At 30.5% G+C, this 14,559-nt stretch overlaps 2 protein-coding genes across 3 annotated transcripts; one reads left to right on the top strand and one right to left on the bottom strand.

Annotated features, from left to right (window-relative positions):
- Positions 1 to 3,385: 3,385 nt before the first annotated feature.
- Positions 3,386 to 8,690, bottom strand: AKR2 (ankyrin repeat-containing protein 2). 2 transcript variants are annotated; one of them, XM_039046046.2, is made up of 9 exons: positions 8,431 to 8,690; positions 8,250 to 8,291; positions 7,270 to 7,442; positions 6,273 to 6,485; positions 6,021 to 6,169; positions 5,741 to 5,906; positions 4,628 to 4,720; positions 3,872 to 4,011; positions 3,386 to 3,782 (listed from the first exon to the last, which is right to left on the bottom strand). In XM_039046046.2, exons 2-9 carry the CDS (start codon positions 8,281 to 8,283, stop codon positions 3,683 to 3,685), a joined length of 1,068 nt encoding a protein of 355 aa, XP_038901974.1. In that variant the 5' UTR covers positions 8,284 to 8,291; positions 8,431 to 8,690; the 3' UTR covers positions 3,386 to 3,682. The 2 variants fall into 2 exon arrangements, with proteins under 2 accessions (XP_038901974.1, XP_038901975.1); XM_039046047.2 differs by lacking the exon at positions 7,270 to 7,442.
- Positions 8,691 to 13,582: 4,892 nt separating this feature from the next.
- On the top strand, positions 13,583 to 13,915 carry LOC120089013 (uncharacterized). The gene has a single exon (XM_039046448.1). It carries the CDS (start codon positions 13,583 to 13,585, stop codon positions 13,913 to 13,915), a length of 333 nt encoding a protein of 110 aa, XP_038902376.1.
- Positions 13,916 to 14,559: the final 644 nt, after the last annotated feature.

Genomic DNA, 14,559 nt, shown 5'->3' with positions numbered 1-14,559 from the left:
ATTTCAATTTTTAAGTTTCTTAACTTTATTGTTTTATTTAATTTAGATGTAAAATTTAAGTTGTTTGTTATTTTTAAGCTTTTAATGTTTTGTAAGTTTCTCTTTTTAATATTGTTTTAAATGGTAAGTTAATAGTATTAATTAGGTTCGTATTTTTCTATGAAGCATAGATACTTCACGTGAGGTAAAGAATTAATATGAGACCCGTATCGGATACTGATTCTTCCAGATATGTATTTGACATGTAATTTGACGTATCTATATTTTCAGATACTTTTCAGATATGTATCTAACACGCGATTTGACATATCTATTTCTATGCGTATTTTTTTTTTTAAAGAAAAAAGACAAGTAACTCATCTAATCTTTTCCAATATAAAATTAGGCGACCTATTTAAAAAGCTCACTACTCGAGTCCAAAACTAAAAGAAAAAAAATAACGGACCAAACCCTAGACTAGAATCATATAATCTCCATCTTCACATTTCAATCCCCACAAAGTCAACCAAAATATAAACCATTTGAATATTTTCAACAATTAAGTTATTTGTTTATCTTGATACTTCTCCCTCTAATCTTCTTCTTTGCAATATGAGTCACTTTTCTATTGACTTTTATTAATTATTGTACTTCAACATCTTAGATGTTGTTTTTTTTATATTGTATTTTAGTGTTTGTATTATATTTTGTGTTATTATTATTAACTTGTATGCTAAATTTATCTATATCTTAGATTTTTTTTAAAGAAAAAGAAAATGTATCTTCAACATATTAGTATTCTCGTTTTTCAGAAATATATATATTAAAAATATATATAAAAGATGATGCATCCTTAGACGTATCCGTATCTTATAGAAATTGACGAATCGTCGTATCCGTATCGTGTAGCCGTATCTGTGTCTGTACTTCATAGGTATTTTTGTTCTATATAAGGGTGAGCTACCATGTCTCGAGAGTATCACCAATTTTTTTCCTACTTCAATAAGAAGTTTGAATTTCACTCTCATGTTCATTTTTCTACTCTTTGTTTAACAAACAAGACATTTATTTTTACATCAATTCTATTTTCTTAACCGTAGCATCGGAATTACCCTAATTTTTCACCAGTGATATCAAGTAGCTTTAATTATTTCAACAACAGTATCAAAGCTACTTTGTTTTTTCAAGGGGATCTTTTTTCCTCCAAAATTGTTGCTGCAAAAATCAAAAGTCCACTCTCAATGGAATGGAAGGAAGCACTTCCCTGTTCAAATCAATTGGGTTTTGCTGCTTTTTGGAGCAACCAGCACGTTAATAAACTAAGAATCCCACAAATCCCCATGGAAGTTTTTCGAGTTTCAAGAAATAAAATAAAGTTTTTCTTTTAAGATGGAGTGAAGAAGGAGATTAGTTGTTTTGCTTTTCAACCTTTACACTTCTATGGTACTCACCTTTATCAAAATTTTGGTTTTCTTCCCCAAAGGTAATTGAGTATTTAGCCCAAAGAGTTGACCGAGAGTTGTGAACAACACTCTTTGTTGACCTAAAGAATTTGTAGGCCATGTCAGAAAAATATTAATTTGACTATAATAAGTAGCATTCCTAAAATTAATAATGAAGTATATCGCGACGTTTTTAAAGAATTGTAAATATGACAAAATCTACCGGTGAGAGATTCTATTATTGAAAGACTCCTACTAGCAATTTGGTTTATCACTAATAGACTCTAAGACATGGATTTGAATTTTACTATAGCAAATTCTTTTCCATTATGTTATATATATGTTAATGCTTTGAGTTTGATTGTTATATTTACAACTGCTTATATCAATTTTATCTCTTATTAACTTTTTACACTATAAACCTCAAGAATTGGTAGAATTGGAATTGTGAACTATTCCTTATCTAACCCAAGGAGTGTGTGGGTCCATGACTAAAAAAAAAAAAAAAATTTATCTTTTCTCCTTACACGATGGGTCCAAAAATTCACTAACTCCTTAGAGGTTGTTTGGAGAACTCGTAATGAAATGGATTTGTAATGTAATGCAATCCAAAAATCCATGTTTAAATTGAGTGTTTTGAATTCAATTTGTAATCTCAAACTCATTTCATTCTCACAATTTTCAACCCAACCATCTTTCCCACCATTTTCACGCTTCACAATCCCATTTCCACATTTGATTTCTCATTCACTCCAACATTCCGATTCCTAGTAATTCTAATAAAATTTCAACCTCCCAAACAATCTCTTAAAGTTCACAACTCCACTCTTTATCTCAAACGTTCCCTAGATAGCTTGGTAGCTACTATAGCCACTCATAAATACAATTACGGTTGCTACATGCATTAATAAAGTAGACTTTGATTAAAAATAAAGGTAAGTACATCCTTCATTTAAAACTTAATTAAAACTAAAAAATAAAAATAAAAAAAAGTGTATAGAGTTGTATGGTTGGGTAATTTCTGATGCAAAATAATCAAAATTGGCGACTTGTGACTTGTGACTTGTGACTTGTCTTTCTAATTACTAGTTCGTGTGTTGGCATGTGCTGTGCTTTTGACAGTTTTGAAGGTGCAGAAATGTGGGTTGAAGAATGAAGGGTTTATTACAATTAGAGAAAGGTAGGCCCTCTTTGGAATTGATTTTTAAAGCATTTGGAATAATCTTCAGCACTCAAGGTACGACTACTGTTCATTATGCAATTCACTACTCGTTTTCTTAAAAAAAAGTCTGCCTATCCTAATGCCTAGACAATTATTAACGTTGTCATAATTCGCATGGTTAAAATATCATTATAACATGTATTTTCCACCTCTCGATTCTATTAACAATTAAAGTATGATTGATCTCTGTGAAATTTAACCCTTAAATTTTAGTTCAATGATTTAGTGTCTTTACTTTCAAATTTGCAAAAGTTTAATTAGATAGTAACAATTTAATCAGTATAATTTACAATTTGTATCAATTTAGCCCATAATATGAAAAATATTTTTAAATTTTAATGAAATTTCTAGATCAATAAATTGATCGAGAGTCTTTATATATATATATATATAAACTATAAGGACTAAGTTGTTGCACACTTAATTTGAATCATTACCAACTAAATTTCTATAACTAAATTGTTAAATTTAGGAAACAAAAAAGTGTTTTTTAACCAACTTGTTTCCTAGCTTTCTCCACTAGATTTCAGATCTGAGCAGCATAATGGAACATTTTACAGCACCTGCTTGAAGATATAAAATGCAAGCATAGGCATTTGAACCCCACTTTTTCTCTTTGAAAAAATGCAAAAACTTTTACTGTTATGAAGAGAGAGAGAGAGAGAGAGAGAGAGAACAAATTGCTTCAGAAGATTAACAACTTTTTCATTCTTTTCACCAAGCAAGTAAAATATCTACCACCTTTTGCAAATTTGATTTTGGATATTATTTAAAAACAAGAGAAAGAATTGAACACAGGGTACTCTTTGTCAAGTAGCAAGACAGTACTTAAATCCCAGGCACAATGCCAAATAACAAAAGGCTCACACAGCACACCTCATAATAGAACGGATTTTGTCTCACTAACTATATAGCATTCTAATGAAAATCACATTACTTAAATTAAGTTGTAACTTTTTCGAACGTAGATAATCACAACACTGGAACGCCCATGGTGTGCGCAAATTGTGGCACAAAATATTTCCTGTGGCATCAAAGCTTAGAGGAAAACATCCTTCTCGAGCAATTTTAGCACCTCGTGTTGGTTGTTTAGCTTGGCAACGTCTATGGGAGTCTTTCCATCCAAGTTTTGGAGAGTGCTGCAGGAAGAAAAGGAGAGAACAGTGAAATTGAGTAAGGAAAAGAGTATTGAATGGAGTAATGTCATTCTAAAGGCTGTTTTGTTTACACTGCGGCGCCATTCTCAAGTAATAGTGCAACACACTCCTTCCTGCCATAACCAGCTGCGTAATGAAGTGCAGTGTTCTTATTCTTATCCAATGCATCCACCTTCACTCCAGCTTCAAGAAGGATCTGAGCGCACTTCGCCTGTTTTTTTGTTCGGAGGGGAGGGAGTGTTTGGTGATTAGTCATATCTCAGTTCAAAAGTAAGGCAAAAATTCCCAGATTCATAGTTGAAAATACAAAAACAAGGCAAATTGATGCCAAAAAACTGGCACTATAGGAAGCTCATTGATAGCACATGTAACTAAGAATTTACCCATCTCAGAAGTTGAATCAGGTTAATACCAAGTACAAAATAAAAAAAAAATATAAGCATTAGCTAACTGGATGACCACGTACAACCAATTTAGCTAACAGCGCAACTGTATGTTTGCACCTTAATCTATGCAAAACCACCAAAAAATTATAGCATTTTCCAAGAACACAGATTTCTTTGAGTGTCTAAACCAACTTGCATAAACCTTGACTAATCTCACAGGACAACCTACCTGAGCCTACAACATTTGGGTATGAAGAAAATTCGTAGGCTATTAAATCCTAGATGGTGGTCATCAGATTTCTTAGTGCTCGTCTTCAATTTATCAGGAATAAAAAGGCAAATTACTCAACATCCCAAGTACACAAGGATGTTAAGAATTTGAAACATAATGAAAAGAACAAGTTTGGAAAAAAAAAAAGTTCCAACAAAAACCAATCGTACCTCACCATACCCACATGCAAAATGTAATGCGGTCCTTCCCTCTGAATCTTCTTCGTCCTTGTTCGCACCAGCTGCTAGTGCATTTTTTAAGCCCTAAATAAAACAAAAACAAAACCTGGATCAAGCAAGTCATTTCTTATTGTTTTGGTATCATCCTGCTCTAGTCTAATATTCTCCATCACGAAACAAACTCCAAATTATTTAATTCTACTATTTCTAAACAGACAAAGGGGTGAGGCAAATCGATAATGATTTTTTTGAGAAGGGAAACAATTTTATTGATAAATGACAAAGAAAATTTATTTCATTGAGGCAAATTGATAAGGATAAAAATATTTTTTATTTGTATTAATATAAATTGATCTAAGGTGAACCACAAAAAAAAAAGACTAACAAGTGAAAATGGATGATTTTAACGCAATTCTATTAACCAAAAACCAAAAATAATAAAAATAATAAAAAAATAATAAAAAATAAGAAGAAGAAGAAAGAATAATATGCAACAGAGTTTCAAAATCTTATTAAACATATTGAAGATAGAAATGATAAGCCTCAGTATTGCCACATCGGAAGGACAAACAGCAAACTATAGATATCACCTTATATCTAGTTATGATAGGAAGAAATAGCTCTCCATGGGCTTTTTAAATTACACCACCGAAGGGCATTGAGTCATCCTAGTGATATCACCTTATATTTACTTTTAATCTCAATATATTAACAATGCTGTAACTACAGGTAAAGAAACACAAACGCACTGTAGATGTTGGTCTAGCTTCCATGCAACTCAACTATTCTCAAGAAACTACCACTAGAATTAAAAGATACTTATATCATTGAATCATGAATAAAGTAAACTAAAAATTACTCCAATAATACATTAAGATTTAAACAACCTAAAAAAAACAGCAGAGAAAAGTATGACAACCAAACAACACAACAAAAATGCAAACATTATGAAATATGTTAATGTTACACTAGTTAAGAAAACTCCAAGTATGATATGCCTCTATAAATGAGGCTGCATCTGATGATTGGATTGCAATAGTTCTTTCATATGAACATAATGAAAGAGACCTGGAGGATGAAAATTTGTGACAAATAATCATGTACCTCAGCATCGCCAACACTAGCAGTTTGATGAACTACAGATTCATCATCATTCCCCACTTCTTCTGAATCATCTGCAGCAGAACTTTCAGCATTGGCAGCATCACCATACACTGCAAAACCCATTGCTTCGCCTAATTTTTTCAAGACATCTCTGTCATTCCAGTACCTAAGAAAGCAAATTTTCTCTTTAAAGTTTAACAGAACGGTATCTAACTTAGCAGACAATTTTGTTCCAAAAATTGATGCAGGATTGTAAATAATTAATCATAGAAACCAAAACCTCATCATGGCAGCTGGACCACCAGTCTCTATTTCATCTAAAATTGGCTTCAAACTTGGATCTTCCTTGATTTGTGCCATTCGTTCCTCAAGCTGCTCTTTATTTGATGGATTTGCAAAAGTTTCCAGCATGCTAGACATGGATGGATCCTGGAAAATTGTAAAATAAAATTATATCTTCTATTGACATGCTCTCGCAAACAAAGGATGGAGAACAAGAGGAGAGCATTTCAATTCAATCAACAACAAAAACCTGCATTAATGCATTGCCAAGGCGCTCAGCCATTGTCATGAATTGAGGATTCTGCATGACCTGCTGCATGGTAGAATAGTATTGTTGTGTATCGAACTGAGGAATACCCTGCTGAGCAGAAGCACCTTGAAAAGTCTTTTGCAGCTGCGACGCCATCTGATTAAATGCAGGATCTTTTGCTATTTGAGAAGCTAATTCTTGAATGCTAGGATCCTGCACGGAAAACAAAGGGTTCTTTTGCTTTTACATTTCTAAGCGTGAAAAGAACATATGCAGTACAAATTCAATCTTCTTTTTCTCTGGTAAATAAATGGTCCTTGACAACTTCCTCTTAACATGTTTCAAAAGTTTTCAGTCATAAAATTGTATTCAAGTACCATTTCATTTACCAATTAAACTGTGCTCTTCTCCCACCCACCCACCCCCCCCAAAAAAAAAAAAAAAAATGTATTCAAGCATCAAAATTTTAAAATATCTTTTGGCATCATGGATTCACATGCAACTGAGATGTAAATCCAACATCAATTAAGCTTAAATTTTTTTTCAGTACTAAAAGACCTCCTAATTTTCCTATGCAACCTTTAGGTTCCCAATACATTGAAATTTTGGTAGTTGGGTATCTCATGACATGTATATAATATCCTTACACAAATCAGTTCCCCATCCAAAACTTAACAAAATGAAAGAGTTTATGCAATCTACCATTATCTTATCATCTTTCAGCTTGATCATGGACTAATAAACTCTCATATATACTTTAGGCATCCACCTTATGTTTGCATGCAGATTAAATTCTACAAACTGCTTCCTCCTCACCTCAAATGTCATTTATAAGTCGCATTTGATATGGAAAATAAAATCAACCAATTACGTAATCATATGTTACAACAAAGTAATTGTAGACCTAAGTACATAAAAGTTTAATTAAATTAAAACCAAATAGATGGCAGTCCTTCAGAAATTAAATATATCTTAGACATGAAAGAAGCTGGCATACATTAAGCAAACCAGTCATTGCTGAGAAATCAAAAGGATTTGGAGGAAATTCTCCTTCATGAGGTGAAGCAGAGGGAGATTTTGGTTTATCTGGCTGCTGCTCTACAGAGGATGTTTCACTTTTAGGTGCTTCGCTTTTGGTATTTTTGTTTTCTGATAAAGCTGTCTTCTCTTCTGCAAATGGATAACAGATTATCAGAAGGAAACTAAAAGAGAAAAGAGTTCAGAAGAAACTATAATTTTCTAAAAGGATGAAGAAATGGAAAAAGTAACGGGATTATTGATATTAAGAAGATGAATGTAGGGGGAAGATCAGCCAAGAAGGTTTGCACATAAAGTTCTCTTTTTGAAATAGAACATGAAACTCATGGTTAGCTTTCTCTATGCCAACTTCTTCTAAATATATACCCTTTCACATCAACAGAAACATCCCCTACACTCTAAGTTGTTTGCTTCTCTCTTTCCACTGATCACGACCCTTATATTCTTTTGAGCCTAGGCTTATCTCCTTATCCTGCCGGAAAAAATCTTATCTAGACTCGAAAAGGGTGAACAACCCAGCATGTATTTTCGTTTTTGCACGCTAAAAGAAATGAGGTCCTACAGGGAGTCGAACCCATATTGCATTGTGCCTATCAAACGATCCATTACCTCTGTAGAACAAGCAGCATTACAACTAACTTAAACCACAGTACGGCAATTCCACTACAAATTTTAACTCCATGAAAGTTAATATCCAATCGAGAGACTAAATTAATCAGGAAACAAAATTCCTAAAAACCATCAAATGGTCTCCATTGATATGCATTTCTAGCCACTCAAAATGAAAGCCTAAATCTAAACAGGAACTTGAACAGAAGAACCCCTTTATTTTCACGTAAAAAGAAAGCCCCCACAAATTACCCCCAACACCCACAATCTAGAATACAGAGTATGAGTATGTGATGGATGGAATTGGTAGAAACGAAATTAAGAATTTACCAGCAGCAACATCCTTGGTGGAAGTGGAAGCCATGGGAGTAACTGAAGTCAATTAAGAGAAGAAAATGTGAGAAGGGTTAAAGCAGAAGAACGAGGAAAAGTATGATTTGGGAATTGGATAGTAGAAATGGAGCAGAAGGAAAGAATGAAAGACGGAAAAGAAAGAGAAGATTCAAAGAACCTTTGATTGAAAGCTTCAAAGACGGCCTGCGATGGAGATTCGGAGATTGAAGGTGAAGCAGAAGGGCGATGGGTGGAAGCAATCTCAAACCAAAGAAGAGTAGAGAAAGCTCAGAACTTTGTAGATATGAAGATAATATAAATCACTTTCACTTCTTCATCTATCACCTATCCCTATCGATTCTCTTCTCAAACACTTTCTTCTTTTTTTTTCCTTTCTTTTTTTCCTAATCATTATTATTATTATTTTATGAATATAGTAAAATAAAGTAAATTTTGTTATACATATATATACACACACATTTATATTATAAAATTGTTTTTTATTGACATTTTTTCCAAAATTAAGGATTATTTTTAAATATAAAAAAATGAGCTACATATTTATAAATATAATAAAATATTATTATCTATTAGTAAGAGACCCTGATAAAAAGTGACATTCTACTATATTTGAAAATATTTTCAGTAGTATTGTCATTTAAAATAATTATCTAAAAATAATATCCATTAGCCATATATTTAAAGTAGAATTTTCAAACATGTCTCTCAAATGGTATGGTATATTTTTAGTTAGTCAATTTTGAATAAATGACAATAAGAATAGTAGTTCATATATAAATGTAAGGTCTTTTTCATTTTAGCAATAAGAAGTTCTCGATAATTCGACACTGTTTAAATTTTTATTTTATTTTATAAATAGATTAAGAAGTTAATATGAGCCTATGTCGATAATAATTGATACATACTTTGGTCGAGAGATTTAGTCATTTTTTTTCTAATAAACATACAAAGATTTAAAAATAAATAAATTATTGTCGAGGATAGGGCTAAACTTTTTTTTAAATGAAAAATATTAATAACTTTATATAAATATTTTAATTATGGAACTCTTGGGAGCAAGTTTTCGACAACCATTTTATATTTTTTTTATTTTTTTATTTTTTATTTTTTAAAAATTAAGTTTATAAACACTATCACAATTTTTTTTTTTAAATTTATAGTGTAGGAGTGTTTTCAAAAAAATGTTTTTGAACACTTGTTTTTGTGTTTAGAATTTGAGTAAAGATTTAAATATAGATAAAAATTACGAAAAATAAATAGTAAATTTAAAAAAATGAGATGCTTATCAAATTCAACTTTTTAGTTTCTGAGAATTTAAATTATATGCACTATTACACATATGAGTTTATTGCTTTTGTTATTTGCCATCTAAAACGGTAAGGTTAGAAAATTAAGACCCTGTGCAATAACATTTTTTATCATTTAAAAAAATTAAATTTATAAATACTATTTTTTTTATTTATATGTTTTCTTATCCACAAAATTTTTAAAAACCAAAACAACTTTTAAAAATTAAAAAGTAGCTTTACTAAAACTTGGTTTTATTTTTGAAACTTGATTAAAAATGCAAATATTTATACAAGAAACGTAAAAACTAAAGTAAGAAAATTGGGAACAACAAAAAATAATAAATAATAAAAAAAACGAAATTGTTATCGAATAGAATAAACAAATTACTTTCAAAACTTGTGTTTTTAGAATCCGGATAAAATTAAAATACTTATACGAAAGAAATGCTTAAACTTCAAGTAAATTCTAAACAACAAAAGAAAGAACGAACTTTTGAAAAATATTTTTTCATATTTTCAAAACTAAACTTTATTTTTTAAAATATCAACATAAATAAGAAAATATACAAATTTATGCATAGAAGTAGTATTTAAAAGCTTAATATTCAAAAACTAAAAATAAATAACAAAATGGTTATCAAACCCAATCTAAACTTTTGACTTATAATTCATCCTAAAAATGTAAAAATTAATATAATTTGATCGATAAATATGGTATGAAAATTTAAAATACTAATTTCATAAAAAGTAATGCATGTCAATTATCAATTTACCACTATGTTAGACTCTCTTTCACAATTTTTTTAATATAATAGAAGTGAAAGAATTCAGTTGAGTTATGGTTACACAAATTTTAATTTACCACAGTTAGTTTTATTATTTATTTATTTATTTAGGTAGAATTAGTTTTTATTTGGAATTAAATGAAATGTACATAGGCAGGCAAGAGTTTTAGTGGGCCACCGCAATCCTCATCTCTGCCTAACCAATGGCCATCCTTTATCAACTGCTTTTTTTAAATAATAATAATAATAATAATAATAATAATTTTCTTTTCCTTTCCCTTTTCGGGACAATAATTTGTGGTTGTACATTTAATTGTGTCGCTGTGTTTTTTTTAAGTTAATTAAATGTATACTTTTATTTAATTTTAATTTATGTATTTTCAAAATTTATATTTAATCTCGTTAATTTATTGTTTTTTTTTTCATAATTATTTATTTATTTTTATTAATATTTACACTATAATTTTTAAAAGATATTTTTAAATAGGTTTCTTTGCATGAAAATTATTAGTTATTATTTAATTAATTTTGACCAAAATCAATTTTGAGAAACTAAATCTAATATTTATTAAAAGTAGATGAACTAAAATTGAAAACTAAAATTTAACAAACTCTTAATACACAAACCAAATCTTTTAAGAGATTTGAAGGGAAAAAATAACTGAAGAATGTTTTTTTTTTTAATTCATTTTTTCTTGTATGACGTATAAAGTATTCCTTTGTTTAGTAGAACGTTTGCGGTATGAAGGAATTAAACCTTTGACTTAGAGATTTGTATTTTTAATATAAATAATGTTTTTATGAATAATGTTTATACCTTTTATCAAACTAATGCATGTAAATATTTTGCTAGGTACGTTAAATTTAATTAAATATCACAATTAAAATATATACAAATAATTTCTTTGTAAAACTGCAAGACAAATTATCAAATGATGATTTCTTATCACGTACACATAATTTCTTTCGTTTTAATTTCTTTTTGTAATAATTTGCGTACATTGTTTCTTTTTCTTTTTATGTTAATATATTCGTATGTATATACTGTATGTTCCATATTTGCTTGTATATAATATATTCTATCGTTTATTTTGAGTCAGTATATTACATATTGGTAACACGCATATATCATAATATATATTGATTTTAATGTGTACCACAGATGTTCTGATATATATGCCATACTAATTAGGTATCGCTTGTGTGCCAATTTTCTAATATATTAAATCAGGATTGTTATATTTGAAGTTTCTAAATTGGTTAGTCGGAAGCTATATATTAGAATTTTTTTTTCTATGTTTTCAAAGGTTATTAATGTTGGAAAGAGATTTTGCTCAAATATATTAAACTAGAGTTATTATATTTGAAGATTTTAAATTGGTTAGGCGGTATGAAATATTGGGTGTATGAAATATTTAAACCAATAATGAAATATATCAAGATTTGTTATATAATGAAATATATTGTAAAACATCGTATAAGATGTCTTTTAGGCAATACAGTAGTTGCATTCGAAAGTATATTTGAAAAATACTATGATAAATGATTGTTCCATTTAAAAGTTTTGTTTGATGATTGTTTATTGACACTATGTTCTCATTAAGTTATTCTTTAAATTTTATACTATATATTTATCATCGTTATCATTAAGGTATATTTTAAAGCCAGCTTAATCAATATTATTATAGGCTAATTTGTACTAGAGGGCAAAATGGACATTTTGTTATGAACATTAGAAGAATTTCGGGCTTTAATGTCGGTTGGAAAAAATGAAATCAAATATATAATGTCGGTTTAAAAAAAGGATCTTTAATGTCAGTTTTAAAACGACATTGAAGATGGGCTTTAATGTCGATTTTAAACCGATATGGTCATCGGTCGTTGGTTGTCTCTGCCAGTGAGGTCGTCTCTGTTAGTGGGTCGTCTTTGCCGTGGTCGATCTCTATCACGTCCGTTAGTATGATATTTTCTTATATCCATTTTCTTACTGAAATGAATTGATGCTTATCTTATATATTGTTTGTATGTCAGTGAGTCGTCCGTTAGTATGATATTTTCTTATATCCATTTCTTTACTGTTCGTCTCTGCCAATGAGTCCGTTAATATGAGAATCGGTTACCTCATTGTATTGTTTGACTGAAATGAATTGATGCCTAATTGAGTTCATTGTCGTTTATTCTACTACTTCTATTGAACAAATTGGGGTTCAATTTGAAAAATGGAGTGACCCATCCCACTACTCTTGTTGTTGTAGTTTTACTTGTATATGGTGGAACCAATGTTATATAGTTAAAATTTAGTATCTATGGTTGTAATTAGAACTTAATCCCTATAATTTAGATGCTTGGATTTCTACAATTGATGCAGCACTCGAGTTTCTTCACATAATTTATTTAAATAACTCGGAAGGTGATGTAACCATTTTTGCTATTAAATTTTCGTGCATAATGCTTGAACCTTTTGCTAAATTTTTGTGGATTCACCTAACCAAGAAAACAAGATTTCACAATTTTGTCAATAAGCTTTTGGAACGTTTACTACAATTATTGTGTGATATAAGCCTTAAAGCTGATGGATGTAAGCATTGTTGGACAAGAACATTGATGAAGTTACTTGAAGAAGTTCTATCTCATGCTTTGTTTCATACTGTGCATATCCCATGCAATAAACTTTTAGAACCTAAAACTGAAATGTTGTATGATTAAGATTGTACTCATACTTTTGTTATTGTGTTGTTGTTTTCAAAGAAGAAAGAGGCAAAATTTAATTTCGTATTAGAGAAATCTCTTTTTCTAAATACTATAGGTCTTGAAGAACATCGCTCGGAGAAGAACAAATGTTTAGGTGTGTAAATCCTAAATTTTGTTATGTATAAATCCTGATCTATTGATTGATTGTTGGATGTGTAAATCAAAGAATCTATTGATTGATTGTTGATTGTTGTTGAGAAGAAAGACCTAAATTTTGTTATGTGTAAATCCTAAATTTTGGTATGTCGAACTCTCTCTCTCTAACCCACAAAAAAGTAGATCCACCGCCTAAAGTTCCGATCTTTCTTTCTCTCTCTCTCACTCTCACCAATTTGCAAGCCATACGTCAGATCTAGCCGTTGTGCAGCTCATGTTCATAGATTGAGTTTGTCCATGCCTGAAGTTCATGTTCATTAAAAAATCTTGTTCTGACGGAAAAATCATAGAGTAAATTTTTCCGGAGGAAGAAAGGAGAGAGATCGAAATGACACTCTTTTTGCAGTCATTCATTGACCCAAAGAAGAAGATTAGGGATTCATCACCAGATCGACCCAACGCCTCCGTAATTATGGTAATTGAAACCCTAATCGTTTCTTTTTCTATGGCGTTGATTTCAAATTTTGTTCCGTGGAGATTGATTTTGGGTTGTGTTACTATGTTAGGTCTTCAATTCGATCTGTATGATTCATATTATGATATTGATGTGAAGGAGGCTTTGAATCGACTCCCCAAGGAGGTTGTTGATGTGGGCAATCAGCATTTGAAGCGGGCCATGGACCTTTCCATGAAGCATCAGTACCTTCCTGATGATCTTTAAGTTTTTTCCTACTATAGATGTTTATCTCTTCCTTAGATCTCTTCCTTAAATCACCCAATGACTAATACCTTAGTTCGGTAGTTTTATGCTTTAACTTCAAGGAGCTTCAATTTCAACTCTCTGCTAGTTTTTTTTTCTCCAGTGCTGTTGCTTGGTGTGGCAAGCTGAATGCTATTGCCTGTGCATCCGAGACATGTGCGAGAATTCCGAGGTTCACATTCATTTATTTTTGTATCTTCTTTTGGATTAGTCATGTGGGTTTGTGGTTTCATTTCAAAGAAAGTTACGATGAAATAAATCGTATACCATCTTGAGCTGTTTGCATTTCTAGAAACTTTTTGCTCTGTATATGCCAAGAATTGAAGGAATTTAGTTGTACAATTAAAGTTCATCTTACGGCTACGCTTATTTATGTTAGAATGCCCTGTAAATCCATGCTAAATGATTTTTCCCCTTCTCTAGGCACGGTGTCTAATATATGCTCTAATTAGAGAGCTTCTAATGTTGTTACCTTTCGATAAAACCTTCTTTCTGATTTTTGTTTTGTAACATTCGTCTTCTAAATGATCATCATGGTTTTTATCTTTTTCTAGTTCCAATGCAAACCCACCATTTTGGATCCTCATTCACATTGTGATTCCAGA

Source organism: Benincasa hispida, chromosome 10 (assembly GCF_027475165.1).
Source record: "Benincasa hispida cultivar pf3 chromosome 10, pf3_genome.v1.1, whole genome shotgun sequence".
Classification (NCBI taxonomy): Eukaryota; Viridiplantae; Streptophyta; class Magnoliopsida; order Cucurbitales; family Cucurbitaceae; genus Benincasa; species Benincasa hispida.
Note: the sequence above shows the minus strand (reverse complement) of the source record. Positions and strands in the feature narration are given on the sequence as shown.